Below are 12,267 nucleotides of genomic sequence, written 5' to 3' on the forward strand. Positions count from 1 at the left end.
AATTAATCTTTAAAATAATTTAACTGAATCATTCCCAATGCTGTTCTTTAATCTCTGAATAAATGTTGTGATTATAGGTTCAGTATGCTTTAATAAATAAGATAACTGAAAGCTACTTTATTAAGTTTTTCCAAGTTACTGTGAAGTTAATCATGTAAATATTTAATATTCTATAACATTAGTATAATGAACGCATGTTGAAAAAAATTTAGATGGTAGATATGTAAGAGATTATACATTTCTTGAAAATCATTTTAGAGATAACAGGCACAACATTTGCAAATCACTGAGCTGATTGTATCTGGATCATGGCTGGTGTTCAACAAATAAAGACTGGATAAATATGTACTGCTGTATTGCATATTGAGTGAGTACCACGCAGCTGCCTTAATGAACCTATGGCTGCACATCCAGTACTTTTCCCCTAAAATTTAATATAATACAATTCCTGGCCTTGTGTTTATAAATCCTGAAAGAGGCATCTAGTACACCCCTATCCCTGGAGGTAATTGTAGACAAAGGGAAAGATGACATTGCACAGCCTTTGGCAGGCAGTGTACAACTGCACATAGCCAGATTGAGTTATGGGTCTCCGCACCTCCCGCAGGTGCAATTTTATTGTTTGATTCTGAAATGACCACTTTCAGGGTAGTGTAACTTGCATGTCCATGGAAGTATAGATCTGTCATGTGAAATGTCTTAACAAGGGAAATCAGTGTTTTCCCTAAATACTTTGTGTAAGCCTGTGCGATGTAGCTTCCCAAATGTCATTGCCAACCTTCTACTAAGCTTTCAGAGCTCCCAGATCCTTCCCCATCCCAAGCCCTTTGCTGCTACCTCTCTCTGTCCACTGGCCTCAAATGTTTTTCATTCCCACAGCTCGGTCATCCCCTGCAGGCGTTTTTCTGCTTGCCCAGCTGATGACGTTTTTCTGGCTCCAGAAAACTTCCGAGATGGTTACAGCAGTGCTTGCGGGGACAAAGGATTGTCCCGATTAAAACAACAACAACAACAACAAAACTAGGACAGTCTTGCAAGAGTCTGCATGGGTGGCCAACCCACATGAACACTTTGTGATGATTCCCTCAGCTTTCCCCCTTCCTCATTAGACAGGAACACTACCTTTATTTTGAAAACTTGGGAGTCAAACTGAAGTTTTAATTGTGGTCCAAGGTCTATTGAATGGTTGGTGTCATTGAGATACCTGAAATTCTTTTCTCATTTCATTATTCTTAGGTATCTGATTATTTCTGCTTCTGCATGTTCTAAGGTATGGACAGTGATTGAAAAGTAGGGACAAATTCAACCTCAAGTGTTAAGTCTTGAATGCTAGACATTTTCTCCCTATAGTTTTAGAATGACTGGGAAGGGGAAGGCTCAATTATTTCAAATAAGATGGAGTAATTACACTTAATTGTACTTTGTATTAGAATATTATATAATTATTATTCTTTGTGTGATGGGCTTTGCCTTATAACTATAATTTACATTGAGTTTAGATGAAAATAAAACTGTTGTCAAGAAATGGAATGAGAAAACTTTGTTTACAGTTTTGTCAGTGCTTTCTGCCAGTGTTCTGTCCTTCCAACAGCTGCAGAAGAACATGCTGTTGGTATTTGGAAGCCTCTAGAAAGAGATGTGGCCAAGTTTATTTTTCTAATCCCTAAATTCAGCAAATAGGTCACCACTCAATCACCTTATCTATGTGTGCATTAAACCCTCACTAATAAATACTCATGCTTGTGAGACTTCACAGTGGGAGCTGAAAGCCCAGGCATTCATCAAAGTCTGCGGATTCTCTGCCACTGAGCACATATTCCTTATTTCCAGAAGTTATTCAGCCTCTCTTCACTAGAATGTTAAAATTTTAAGCAGTGACTTGAAATTAACACAGAGAAAATGGACTTAGAAAAGTCCTTTATATGCCAAAAAGAAATGCTCATTTCTGATAGACTTTATTTTCAAGCTGTGTCCAATGTGTTCACTCTTTTTTTAGTTCTTCTCATGCTTGTAATGATCACTAGCACTGCTATTTGTGGAAACCACTCTATTTTTAACCTAGAAAAGGGGTTGGACAAGTGTCTTTGTTTTTATGGAGTGATCATGGACAACTCTCATACATTTTTAATTTATGGCCAATCATCTGCTATTATTAGCTATCCCAGATTAATTCATCTGCTAAGTGTGACTGGGGCTGAGTAATGGATGATTCTGCCTGAAGTTGTGTTTTCCTGAATGCTTACAAAACTTACTTTCTGACTGAACTGTGCAACATTTTTCTGTGAGACAAGCACACTAAGATTTCTCTGTAATTCTTTCACTGATTTACACTCTTCCACACAGAATATCACTGTCCCTCTGACAAAAAAAGAAATGGTGGTTAGCCTGTTTACCTAACGTCCAAGGTACTGAAGAGCTATGCAAATTCACTATTAAGTTCCCTAACAAGTGAAGAAAGAATCGAACCTTTTATCCACCTCTAAAATAAGTTCCAGATAAACATATTATTCATTTCGTTAAATGGAAACATAGACTAAGGCACTCAAGCTTACTTTTTGTTTGTCACAAAAACCATTATCAAATGGGAACAGGTGAGATCCTTTGGAAGCCAAAATAAATGGAAAATAAATACTTTCCATTTGATACTTTCCAAGTGACATTTTAATTAATGTGTATAGTTTCCTCTAGCAGTTCATTCATTGCCAGTCATGCTTCTTCAGGATCCTTCATAACTACTATAATCTCTCTCTCTCTCTTGCCATGACACCATCATGTTTTTTTTTTTTTTTTTTGATAAGGAAATGCCCAATGGCAAGTTGCATAATTTTCATATTTGAGTAAAAATGTCTTGTTTAAAACACTTAAAAACACTGCATTATGTTGAAAACATAGTAATAGCCATTATTGGGTTAGATCTACATTTTCTCTAGTGGGAAACTTTCTAGCTGAGTTGATCTGTGCTGGGGATGCTAATTTTATAAGGCAAAGTAAGCCCCCAAATATCGATTGGTTTCCCTAAAATACATCTCAATCAATATATTTAATACCTTCTGGATTTCATTCATATATAAATGCTGTTTATTGGAACCTGGGGTTTCATAAAAATATAAGAAGCTGAGTAATATAACCTTGTATTTCAATTATTAAAATTTATTTTTTAAATTTTCAAGGCATTTTGGGATCCTATTCCCAGTACAAGTTTACAATATCCAAAACCTTTCATATTAAAAAAGTTCCTATATTCTTTCTCTGACTGTGCTTTTTCTATTTCAAGCTAATTAAAAGATATATTACAGTATAATAAAACTGCATATCCTCTAAATTAGTCTGTCAAAGTAAGACTCTGTCTTAAAAAATTGAATTGTGAGAATTTTCCCATGCTCTCATTCAGATAAAGGATTATAATGTGTACTAATTTTTCTAAGATCCTTTGCATCAAATAAGTACTGCTTCAATAGTTTTTATTTACCATCAACTGAGAAGAAAAGATAATGATGAACCTATGCTACTTTAACAAACAACTTCTTTTCTACCATTAAAACAGTTTTTTCAGAAAAGAAATGAAGTATTATTCTATATTCAGAATCCTGGGAGTGTCTGTGGTTTGTCTTGTAAATAGCACGTGATATTTTAGGTAGTACATGTTTATTTCCGTTGGAAGAACATGTCCTATTTTTTGAGGAAGGAAAGAAACTTGTAAGACATCAAATGTTTCTTGCAAAACAATTTGATGAAATAAATGTAAATGAATCAGAAACACGTGAATTGCATTTCAATTAAAATTAATGGGTTTAAATATAAAGAGGGTAAAGTGCTTGAGGGAAAGAGTGTGGTAAGGCGGGGAGTGACATTTGTTTTGTTTTCATCAGTCTTGGATTCTTGAAAAATGGCCCAACACTTCAACCTCATTCATAGTCTCTTCAGACTCATAATGGAGTTACAGAGTGGGAGAATCATGCAAATTCACTTTACAGTTTTATCTGGCTCCAATTACAATGTGTGTATCAAACATTGCCACAGTGTAATTCTTCACCATCATTTTAATTTGAAGTTGGTGATTATCTATGTAGTTGTTTTAAGGGTCCACAAGAAACTGTAGTCAGGCTCAAGCACACCTTTTTTTTTCCCACTCAGACTCTCAAATAAACTTGATATTTATTGTTTCTTTCCGATTGAAGATGACCAGATCTAAATACACCATGGGGGACGAAAGTGTATACACATATGCATGACATGGGCAGAAGGAGTAGAGCTGTTGGAAGAAATGGTGAGAGAGCAAGAGAAAAAGGAGTAAGAAACACATGCAGAGCTGGACCATTGACTCCAATTCCATGGGGAAAACACTCAAATTGCACAAGTTATGCAAAAGTCACAAAAATGCATCACAGTTTTGTTTTCTTTTTAATAACCACCAGCTTTTTTTTTTTTACTGTAGTTCATCCATAGTGCAGATTTTTAATGGAGAAAGTAAAAGACATTTTCTTGATACTAACGCAATGTCTATTCCACTGTGTTTTACACTACTTTTTGTTTATACTTTTTTTAATAAGTATAAAATTCCAAAGTATAGCTTTTGGATTACAGTGGCTTTTTCCCTCTCCATAACTTCCCTCCCACCCACAACCCCCCATCTCCCGCTCCCTCTCCCATTCCATTCACATCAAGATTCATTTTCAATTGTCTTTATATACAGAAGATCAATTTAGTATATATTAAGTAAAGATTTCAACAGATTGCACCCACACAGAAACACAAAGTGTAAAGTACTGTTTGAGTACTAGTTATAGCATTAATTTTGTAATTATATCATTTATGCTTACTTAAAAAGAAGTACAGAGCTTTTTTTATGTTTTGTGTGTTTCAATTATAATAGAATTATTCAATGACTGAATATCAGGGAAAAAAATCAAATTCCCAAACAATATTTTACACAGTTTACAAGTACGTTTCCATGCCGCAAAATATGAGTAGGATTGATGTACGGTCTGATATTTTAGGTCCTCAGTTCTCAGTCTCTGAAAATGGGAACAACTTCAATATTCTCCGAAACTTGCAAAAAGGCAAGAAGCACATAGGTAGAGCATATATAGATGGGGGAGTCTGTTTCTTCTGTAATGGTCTTGCTTTCTGGCTTGCTGAAAACAGACAGATGCAATTGGACTTGAGCATCTCCCTGGCACCCAGAACCCTGCTGCTGCTCATCACCAAGTCTGGAATGGGGATGCTGCTTGGTTTCCCTGAGCCAAACAGTTTATTTTCTCAAATTGTTCTGGAAGTGTTTTTCTTCCTTGCATTTCAACAGGCAGTTATTGTGAGGAGTCACTCTTAAAATATTTTCTCCATAATTGGGTAAGAGATATGATTTGGCGTCTAGCACAGTCCTTTGTTGTTTTATTTAACCTTCTCTTCATTCCCCTTTAGTAAATGGAAAGTTGAGTGTCTAAACTATTTCTTTGCACCTTCAATTAGTAGTAATCCAACAATTACAACTGTTTCTGAGTCTCCAAAGTCACTCTTCATGGTCTACTATCAACAAAATGTCTAAATTCTAATACCAAAGTTGTATTGATGAATGTTAAGCTTTGTCACTATCAAAAGCCAATCTTTACAAGATCCTCAATTAAATAAGTGTCATTCTGTAGGTTGACAACATTATTACAATGGTCTATTTCCTTTCAGGAGGGACAAATTTATTTCTCACCATGACTTGTGACAGCAACATTTCCTGAATGTATCAGGAGCTAATGCTTTGCCTTTTGTGTTGTTCCACTTGATGACAGGCATACCCCTGTAGCAGTGATAAGGAATGTGAAGTTGGGAGGTATTGCCACAGTCCCCACCAAGGATCATCAGCCTGCATGGTGTGTCGCAGGAAAAAGAAGCGCTGCCATCGAGACGGCATGTGTTGCCCTGGTACCCGCTGTAATAATGGTAAAGGTTCTCACTTAGAGTTTATGGGCTTCTTTCTTTTTGTGTAGGGAGACTGTCTTGCAAGTTAGGCTCATTTCTCCCTACTCAGACTCATGAAATAAAAGGAATCTTTTAGGACTTGGATAGATTAGATTACCATTTAGGTAATTACCTGGATTATCTTCCAGACTTTAGTTTTCCCCAGGCTCTCACTACCTTCTGTATTTTGTGACTCATACTGACACAGGATGTTGGCATGTTGAAGTGTTATGTATAAATAGCTAGAGGTTCCATTCTGCTTATCATGCAAATGAATACTTTCATGCCAAAGAACCAAAAAAATGGAACGTACTGTAGTTTAATAATGCAATAGTGAGTCAGTCTTCCAGTTTCATACCTTGATCCTGTTATTCAAGATGTGTTGTGACACCCTTAAATGGTGAAGCAGTAATTGGTACCTCCAAATGGAGACACAAGATTCCACCTCAGCCTGATTTTACCCAATATTAATAAATTATTGGCGGGCCGGCGCCGCGGCTCACTAGGCTAATCCTCCGCCTTGCGGCGCCGGCACACCGGGTTCTAGTCCCGGTCGGGGCACCGATCCTGTCCCGGTTGTCCCTCTTCCAGGCCAGCTCTCTGCTGTGGCCAGGAAGTGCAGTGGAGGATGGTCCAAGTGCTTGGGCCCTGCACCCGCATGGGAGACCAGGAGAAGTACCTGGCTCCTGCCATCGGATCAGCGCAGTGCGCCGGCCGCAGCGCGCCTACCGCGGCGGCCATTGGAGGGTGAACCAATGGCAAAAGGAAGACCTTTCTCTCTGTCTCTCTCTCTCTGTCCACTCTGCCTGTCAAAAATTAAAAAAAAAAATTAAAAAAAATAAATTATTGGCAGAAAATTCACATTAATTATGAAATGAAGAATCACAGACAACACGTGACAAAAATATTAAGTAATTGCAGAGGGCAATCAGAAACATAATTATTCCAACAAAAGAGCAATATCAGGCTCATACTCCACATCTATTTGTGATCTCTGGGCATAGACCTACTGTGAGTATCTTGGACAGGAGGTAAAGGGAAAAAGAGCTCAACTAGAGAAGCTTACAGTGTGCCCTAGGATTGTATTGTTAATTAACAAAGGAATCTGCATCATGGGATGGATGACTTGCCACATGGTTTAAACATAATATAGGATAACAGGAATTTAATTTTGTTCTGTCAATCTAAGTACTCATATATTCATAATAATTCAGTGTAATTCTACTTTTATTTTTATTTGCCCAAGATCACTTGTTCTTGAGAGAAATGAGAATTTAATCAAGGAATCCAGGCTCCAGTGTCAAAGTGTGCTGTACCCTAATATTAATAAATAAGTAAATGAACATATGGATGGAAAAACAGATGTTCAGATAGGCAGATGAATGGCTTTAACTGTATATCAGGAGCACATAGAATTGTATTAGTCTAATTGCTTGCATCTCCATTTCTAGGCATCTGCATCCCAGTCACTGAGAGCATCTTAACCCCTCACATCCCAGCTCTGGATGGCACTCGGCACAGAGATCGAAACCACGGTCATTACTCCAACCACGACTTAGGATGGCAGAATCTAGGAAGACCACACACCAAGATGTCACATATAAAAGGTAGGGCTTTGTTACTTCTTATGAAGTAAAAAATAATACAAATAATTCTATTGAACTGTAAAATAAATCATAAGTAGGATATTTTAATGGCAACTTTTTAACTGAAATTCTTAATTCTTAATTCTGAGGATGCTGGAGATTTCTTACAGAATATTACAAGAATTGCATCACCTTGATAAATCATGCCATTTTCTAAACAGGCCTTCCTTTTTACATGGAATTTGGAAGAAATATTGTATATAAACATTGTTGTTACATATATATCAAAGAATAAAATATTTTTGAAAAATAAATGGGAAAATGTAGCCATCTGATTAAATTGTTAGACTTGTAAGTCATTTTATCACCTTTGAGAATTAAAAAAATTAGCATAATTTCTTTATCTGGTCATCAGTTGATGGACATGTGGGTTGATTGTAGTGTCATAGCTATTGTGAATTGAGCTGCAATAAACATGAGTATACAAATAACTCTTTTCATATGCTGATTTCATTTTGTTGGGGTAAATTTTCAAAGAATCTCCATTCTGTCTTCCATATTAGTTGTACTAGTTTACATTCCTGCCAACAGTGTGTTAGGGTACCCTTTTCTCAACATCCTCACCAACATTTGTTGTTTATTGATTTCTGTATGAGAGCCATTCTAACTAGGATGAGATGAAACCTCATTGTGGTTTTGAGTTGCATTTCTCTGACAGCTAGTGATCCTGAACATACTTTCATGTGTCTGTTGGCCATTTAGATTTCATCCTTTGAATAATGTGTATGCATGCTCTTTGCCCACTTCTTACAGGATTGTTTGTTGTACTGCTGTTGAGTTTCTTGAGTGCTTTATTGAAGCCTAAACACTGATGGTAAAATTTTGAAAGCATAAAACACTTCCATTTTTTAAAAGACTTTTTCCAAGTGTCATCTGTGGATTACTACTCCTTCAATATGTTCTGTGAATAAAAATGTCATATGTTCAAAAGAGTTTTGAAATAATGCATCTTCCCTTTTTTATAAATTTACGATAAAACATTTGTAAACTGAAAGCTCTGTGAAGTCCAAAGATGATAAGGAAAACTAGTTACTTTTTTTAACATTCTGTTTCTCATGCTTTCATGTTTTTAGAGCTGATATCCCATGGATTATCTGAGCTATTAGTCTTGCCTGGAACACTAATAGTTGCATAGATTGTGCTAAGGATCTGGCAAATAATTCCTCTTTTCTTTTTTCTACCTTTCCAGAAGTTCAAAAATGTTTTTCCATAGCTCCTAATATTTCTATTGCACAAAATTCATATGCATTTGATATTACAGGATTGTCCTTTATTCCAACAGATACCTATCTTACTGCATGGTTTCACATTTACTCATTATTTTCATTTACTTATATATGTAACTTTTCTGATGGCAAATGAAAGAACCTACTGTGATGAATGGCTAGAGAATTATGTCCAAATCACAAAAGGGGATTAACCATCTGAGATGACACACAACCCTTTAGACCAGGGGTTGACATGGTTTGGCTTGTGAGCCCAAATAGTCCTGCTCCTGTTTTTATAAATAAGGCTTTATTGGAACACACATTTATACATTTATTTAGACATAGACTGCAGCTGCTTTTGCAATACAACATCAAAACTGAGGAGCTGTGATGCAGCTTATGGCCTTAAAACCCTATCATATTCATAACCTGACACAATAGAAATTTGCCAAACTCTGATTTATCAGAATTACACATCAACCCCACCATGATGTATAGGGGCTATACTGGTTTAACCACTTTTTGCTGGCTAATATACCTATACATTTGTGCTTCCATGTGTTTCTATGATAAGTTTGTAGATGTTGCTGGGCCTCTTTGCCCTCAGATGGGCTCATTGTCAACTATCTGTTCTTCTTTGCCTCATGGCTTTATGAAGGCTGCATTTTCTGGATTCCTTGTCAGTTGTGTCTGCCAACATATTCTCCCACTTCCACTGCCTGAAGTAGTGTTTGTGGCAACACCGTGTCTCCTGGTGGCTTCAACTGCTACCTGTTGGGATTCCAGTCCTGGCCAGTTATTTCAGCCACTAGGTTCTGACACCACCTGATTCTTTGGGTCCTTTAGCCTAAATGTGGTAGTGGCCTCCTGTGACTGCTCACCCTTCAAGTACTTTTCACCCCTGCCAGCACCTGTGGGGCTAATTCTCTGTATGAAAAATAGTCTGCTTGGAATACTTGTAGTTTCCTTTTCCTGGCTAGACTTAAAATGATTCGTAGTCTTATGAGTCCCTGAAAATTTCAACTTCCTTCTTCACTAGGAGGTTATTTAAACCTTTCAAGAAGATATCAAGTTAACTAATTTGAAAACAATCCTTTTATTTTTTTTTTCACTGACCTGGAGGGGGAAAAAAGTAATGATCAGTGAAATACCGATTAGCAGACTATGAAAAGTGACTAGAAGATGATGCATAGTCCTGGCTATTCATTGCATTTGATATTTAGTTGGCAAATAATGGAAACAGACTGATGTTTATGTGATTTAAGGGAGAGTCAATTGGTATGAATCTAAGACATTTCTAGCACCTGAAAGATAGAATAAGTAAAAGTGTCCTATGAGCTTCTGACTGCAAAGTTGATTTTTTTCTGAAGTGCCAGGGTCATATCATCTTTCGATCCTCATTTCTGTAGGGCATGAAGGAGACCCCTGCCTACGATCATCAGACTGCATTGAAGGGTTTTGCTGTGCTCGTCACTTCTGGACCAAAATCTGCAAACCAGTGCTCCATCAGGGGGAAGTTTGTACCAAACAACGCAAGAAGGGCTCTCATGGGCTGGAAATTTTCCAGCGGTGTGACTGTGCGAAGGGCTTGTCTTGCAAAGTATGGAAAGATGCCACCTACTCCTCCAAAGCCAGACTCCATGTGTGTCAGAAAATTTGATTGCCTCTGAGGAAAGCATCACTAGCAGACTGTGAATTTGTGTATTTAATGCATTAGAGCATGGTGGAAAATAAAGTTTGGAATGCAGGAGAATGGCTAAAGTGAAGAATGTAATAAGAATGTAGATAACAGAAAGAAAAAGAGAACTGGATTAGAATGGTTGACCAATGCAACACAGCCTTGTGTTTCCATTATGCAACTTGTTTATGTAAATAATGTACACAGTTGTGAAGATGCTATTATTAAAAAAAGCACACAGTGGAAATTACTGACGATTACCATGTGACCTTCCAACAGTTTAGGTTGTGCTGGAAGAGAGATTTCCTTCAAATTGGTGATTGACTATGTGAATAGCACAAAAGCCATATTTCTATTCCAAATTGTAGTTTAATAAAATATTCTTAGTATACCTGGACAAATGGTAGGCTGTGAAACATGAAAACAGTTGTCAAACAGGAAATAAAAACCTGAAGCATAGTTAATTTGCAACATAAAATCACCTTTTAATTTGGGACACTGCTTTTACCACTCAATTAAAGGCCTTCACAGTATTTCCCAGATGCCATCAAAATAGTGGCAGGTCTTTCATCAAACTCATTAGAAAAAAAGCAAGCTTATTTTTCCTTAGCTTGCTTATTTTCAGTTTTCAAAAATATAATTTCATTTGTAAAATTAATAAGATCTGGCATAAAATATTCTCTTCAGATTTTGAAGGAACAATATTGCACCCCTCTCAATTGTATGTGATTCCTATTCTGAATGTATTTTATTCTCCAGACTGTGTCATATTTTATCTCACCAGAAAACGTTGTCCATTGTCCAGGTTTTGGCAACCCATAGGTTATATGTTTGAAGCACAAACTGACTTTTCATCTTTTAAGCCAGAGACTGCACAACCTAAATGGAAGGTCTTCATGGGATTTGCTATCATAATACTCATTATGCAGATGGGTACAGCATGAGGTCACTTGCCCTTACTATTCTTAAAATCCTTGTTTGATATTTTTGAGGCTCTAAAATAATCTTCATATGAGTAGGTCTCACAAAATGGACTCCCAAAATAGATAGTGTACTGGAGTTCCATTGCCCTTTGTAAGCTTCTAACCGGCCAATGGCACCCTCTAATTTTTCTGCACCAGACTCTCTGCAACAGCTACTTTATTGCCAAAGATATAGTTTCTCTTGAGACTAAAAAATAGAAATGGAATAACTTGTAAAATCTATATATTGTGAATCTATGCAAACCACAGGTTCTAAATTCTTGGAAACCACTGTACCATATATATATATATATATTTTTTTTTTTTGCTTAACTCGGTTCTAAGTAATATGTCTAGAACATAAAAGAATAAAAAGGTTATCTTATAATTATTACTTTAAGCATTTATAGACCATAAGTGATTGTGTAATTTTCTTTTACTTAAAATCCACTGCAGTCTCAAATTCAAGTTCTCACAATAGAAATGGAATCTTAGTCAGTTTATGTATTAAGGATTTCAGCTTACTATATTTACTAGATTGATTGAGATTTATGCTTTCCACACATGTCAGAAAAGCAAGTAAATTGTAAGCTAATTTATCCAAGAGCCAATGTTTGTACAAACAGATGGCTATAATCTCTGTGATATGCAAATGTAAGATTTTCAGTCAAGTGTTTCTTATTCAGCAATTATATTTACAATCTGGTTTTCATATTGCTTCCCCCATATTAACCCTTTCAAAAATTATTATTTGAAGTAATTTATTTACTGGAAATGTTAATGAGATGTATTTTCTTATAGAGATATTTCTTACAGAAAGCTTT

General features: G+C 36.3%; 1 protein-coding gene across 1 annotated transcript in view; it reads left to right on the top strand.

Moving 5' to 3' along the window:
* Positions 1–10,463, top strand: part of DKK2 (dickkopf WNT signaling pathway inhibitor 2) — a 106,065-nt gene extending 95,602 nt beyond the window's left edge. The window contains exons 2-4 of the mRNA XM_062198902.1: positions 5,781–5,931; positions 7,401–7,556; positions 10,213–10,463. Coding sequence (XP_062054886.1) covers positions 5,781–5,931; positions 7,401–7,556; positions 10,213–10,463 — 558 coding nt within the window. The remainder of the gene's footprint in view (positions 1–5,780; positions 5,932–7,400; positions 7,557–10,212) is intronic.
* Positions 10,464–12,267: the final 1,804 nt, after the last annotated feature.

The sequence above is a fragment of the Lepus europaeus genome, chromosome 8, assembly GCF_033115175.1.
Source record: "Lepus europaeus isolate LE1 chromosome 8, mLepTim1.pri, whole genome shotgun sequence".
Classification (NCBI taxonomy): domain Eukaryota; kingdom Metazoa; phylum Chordata; class Mammalia; order Lagomorpha; family Leporidae; genus Lepus; species Lepus europaeus.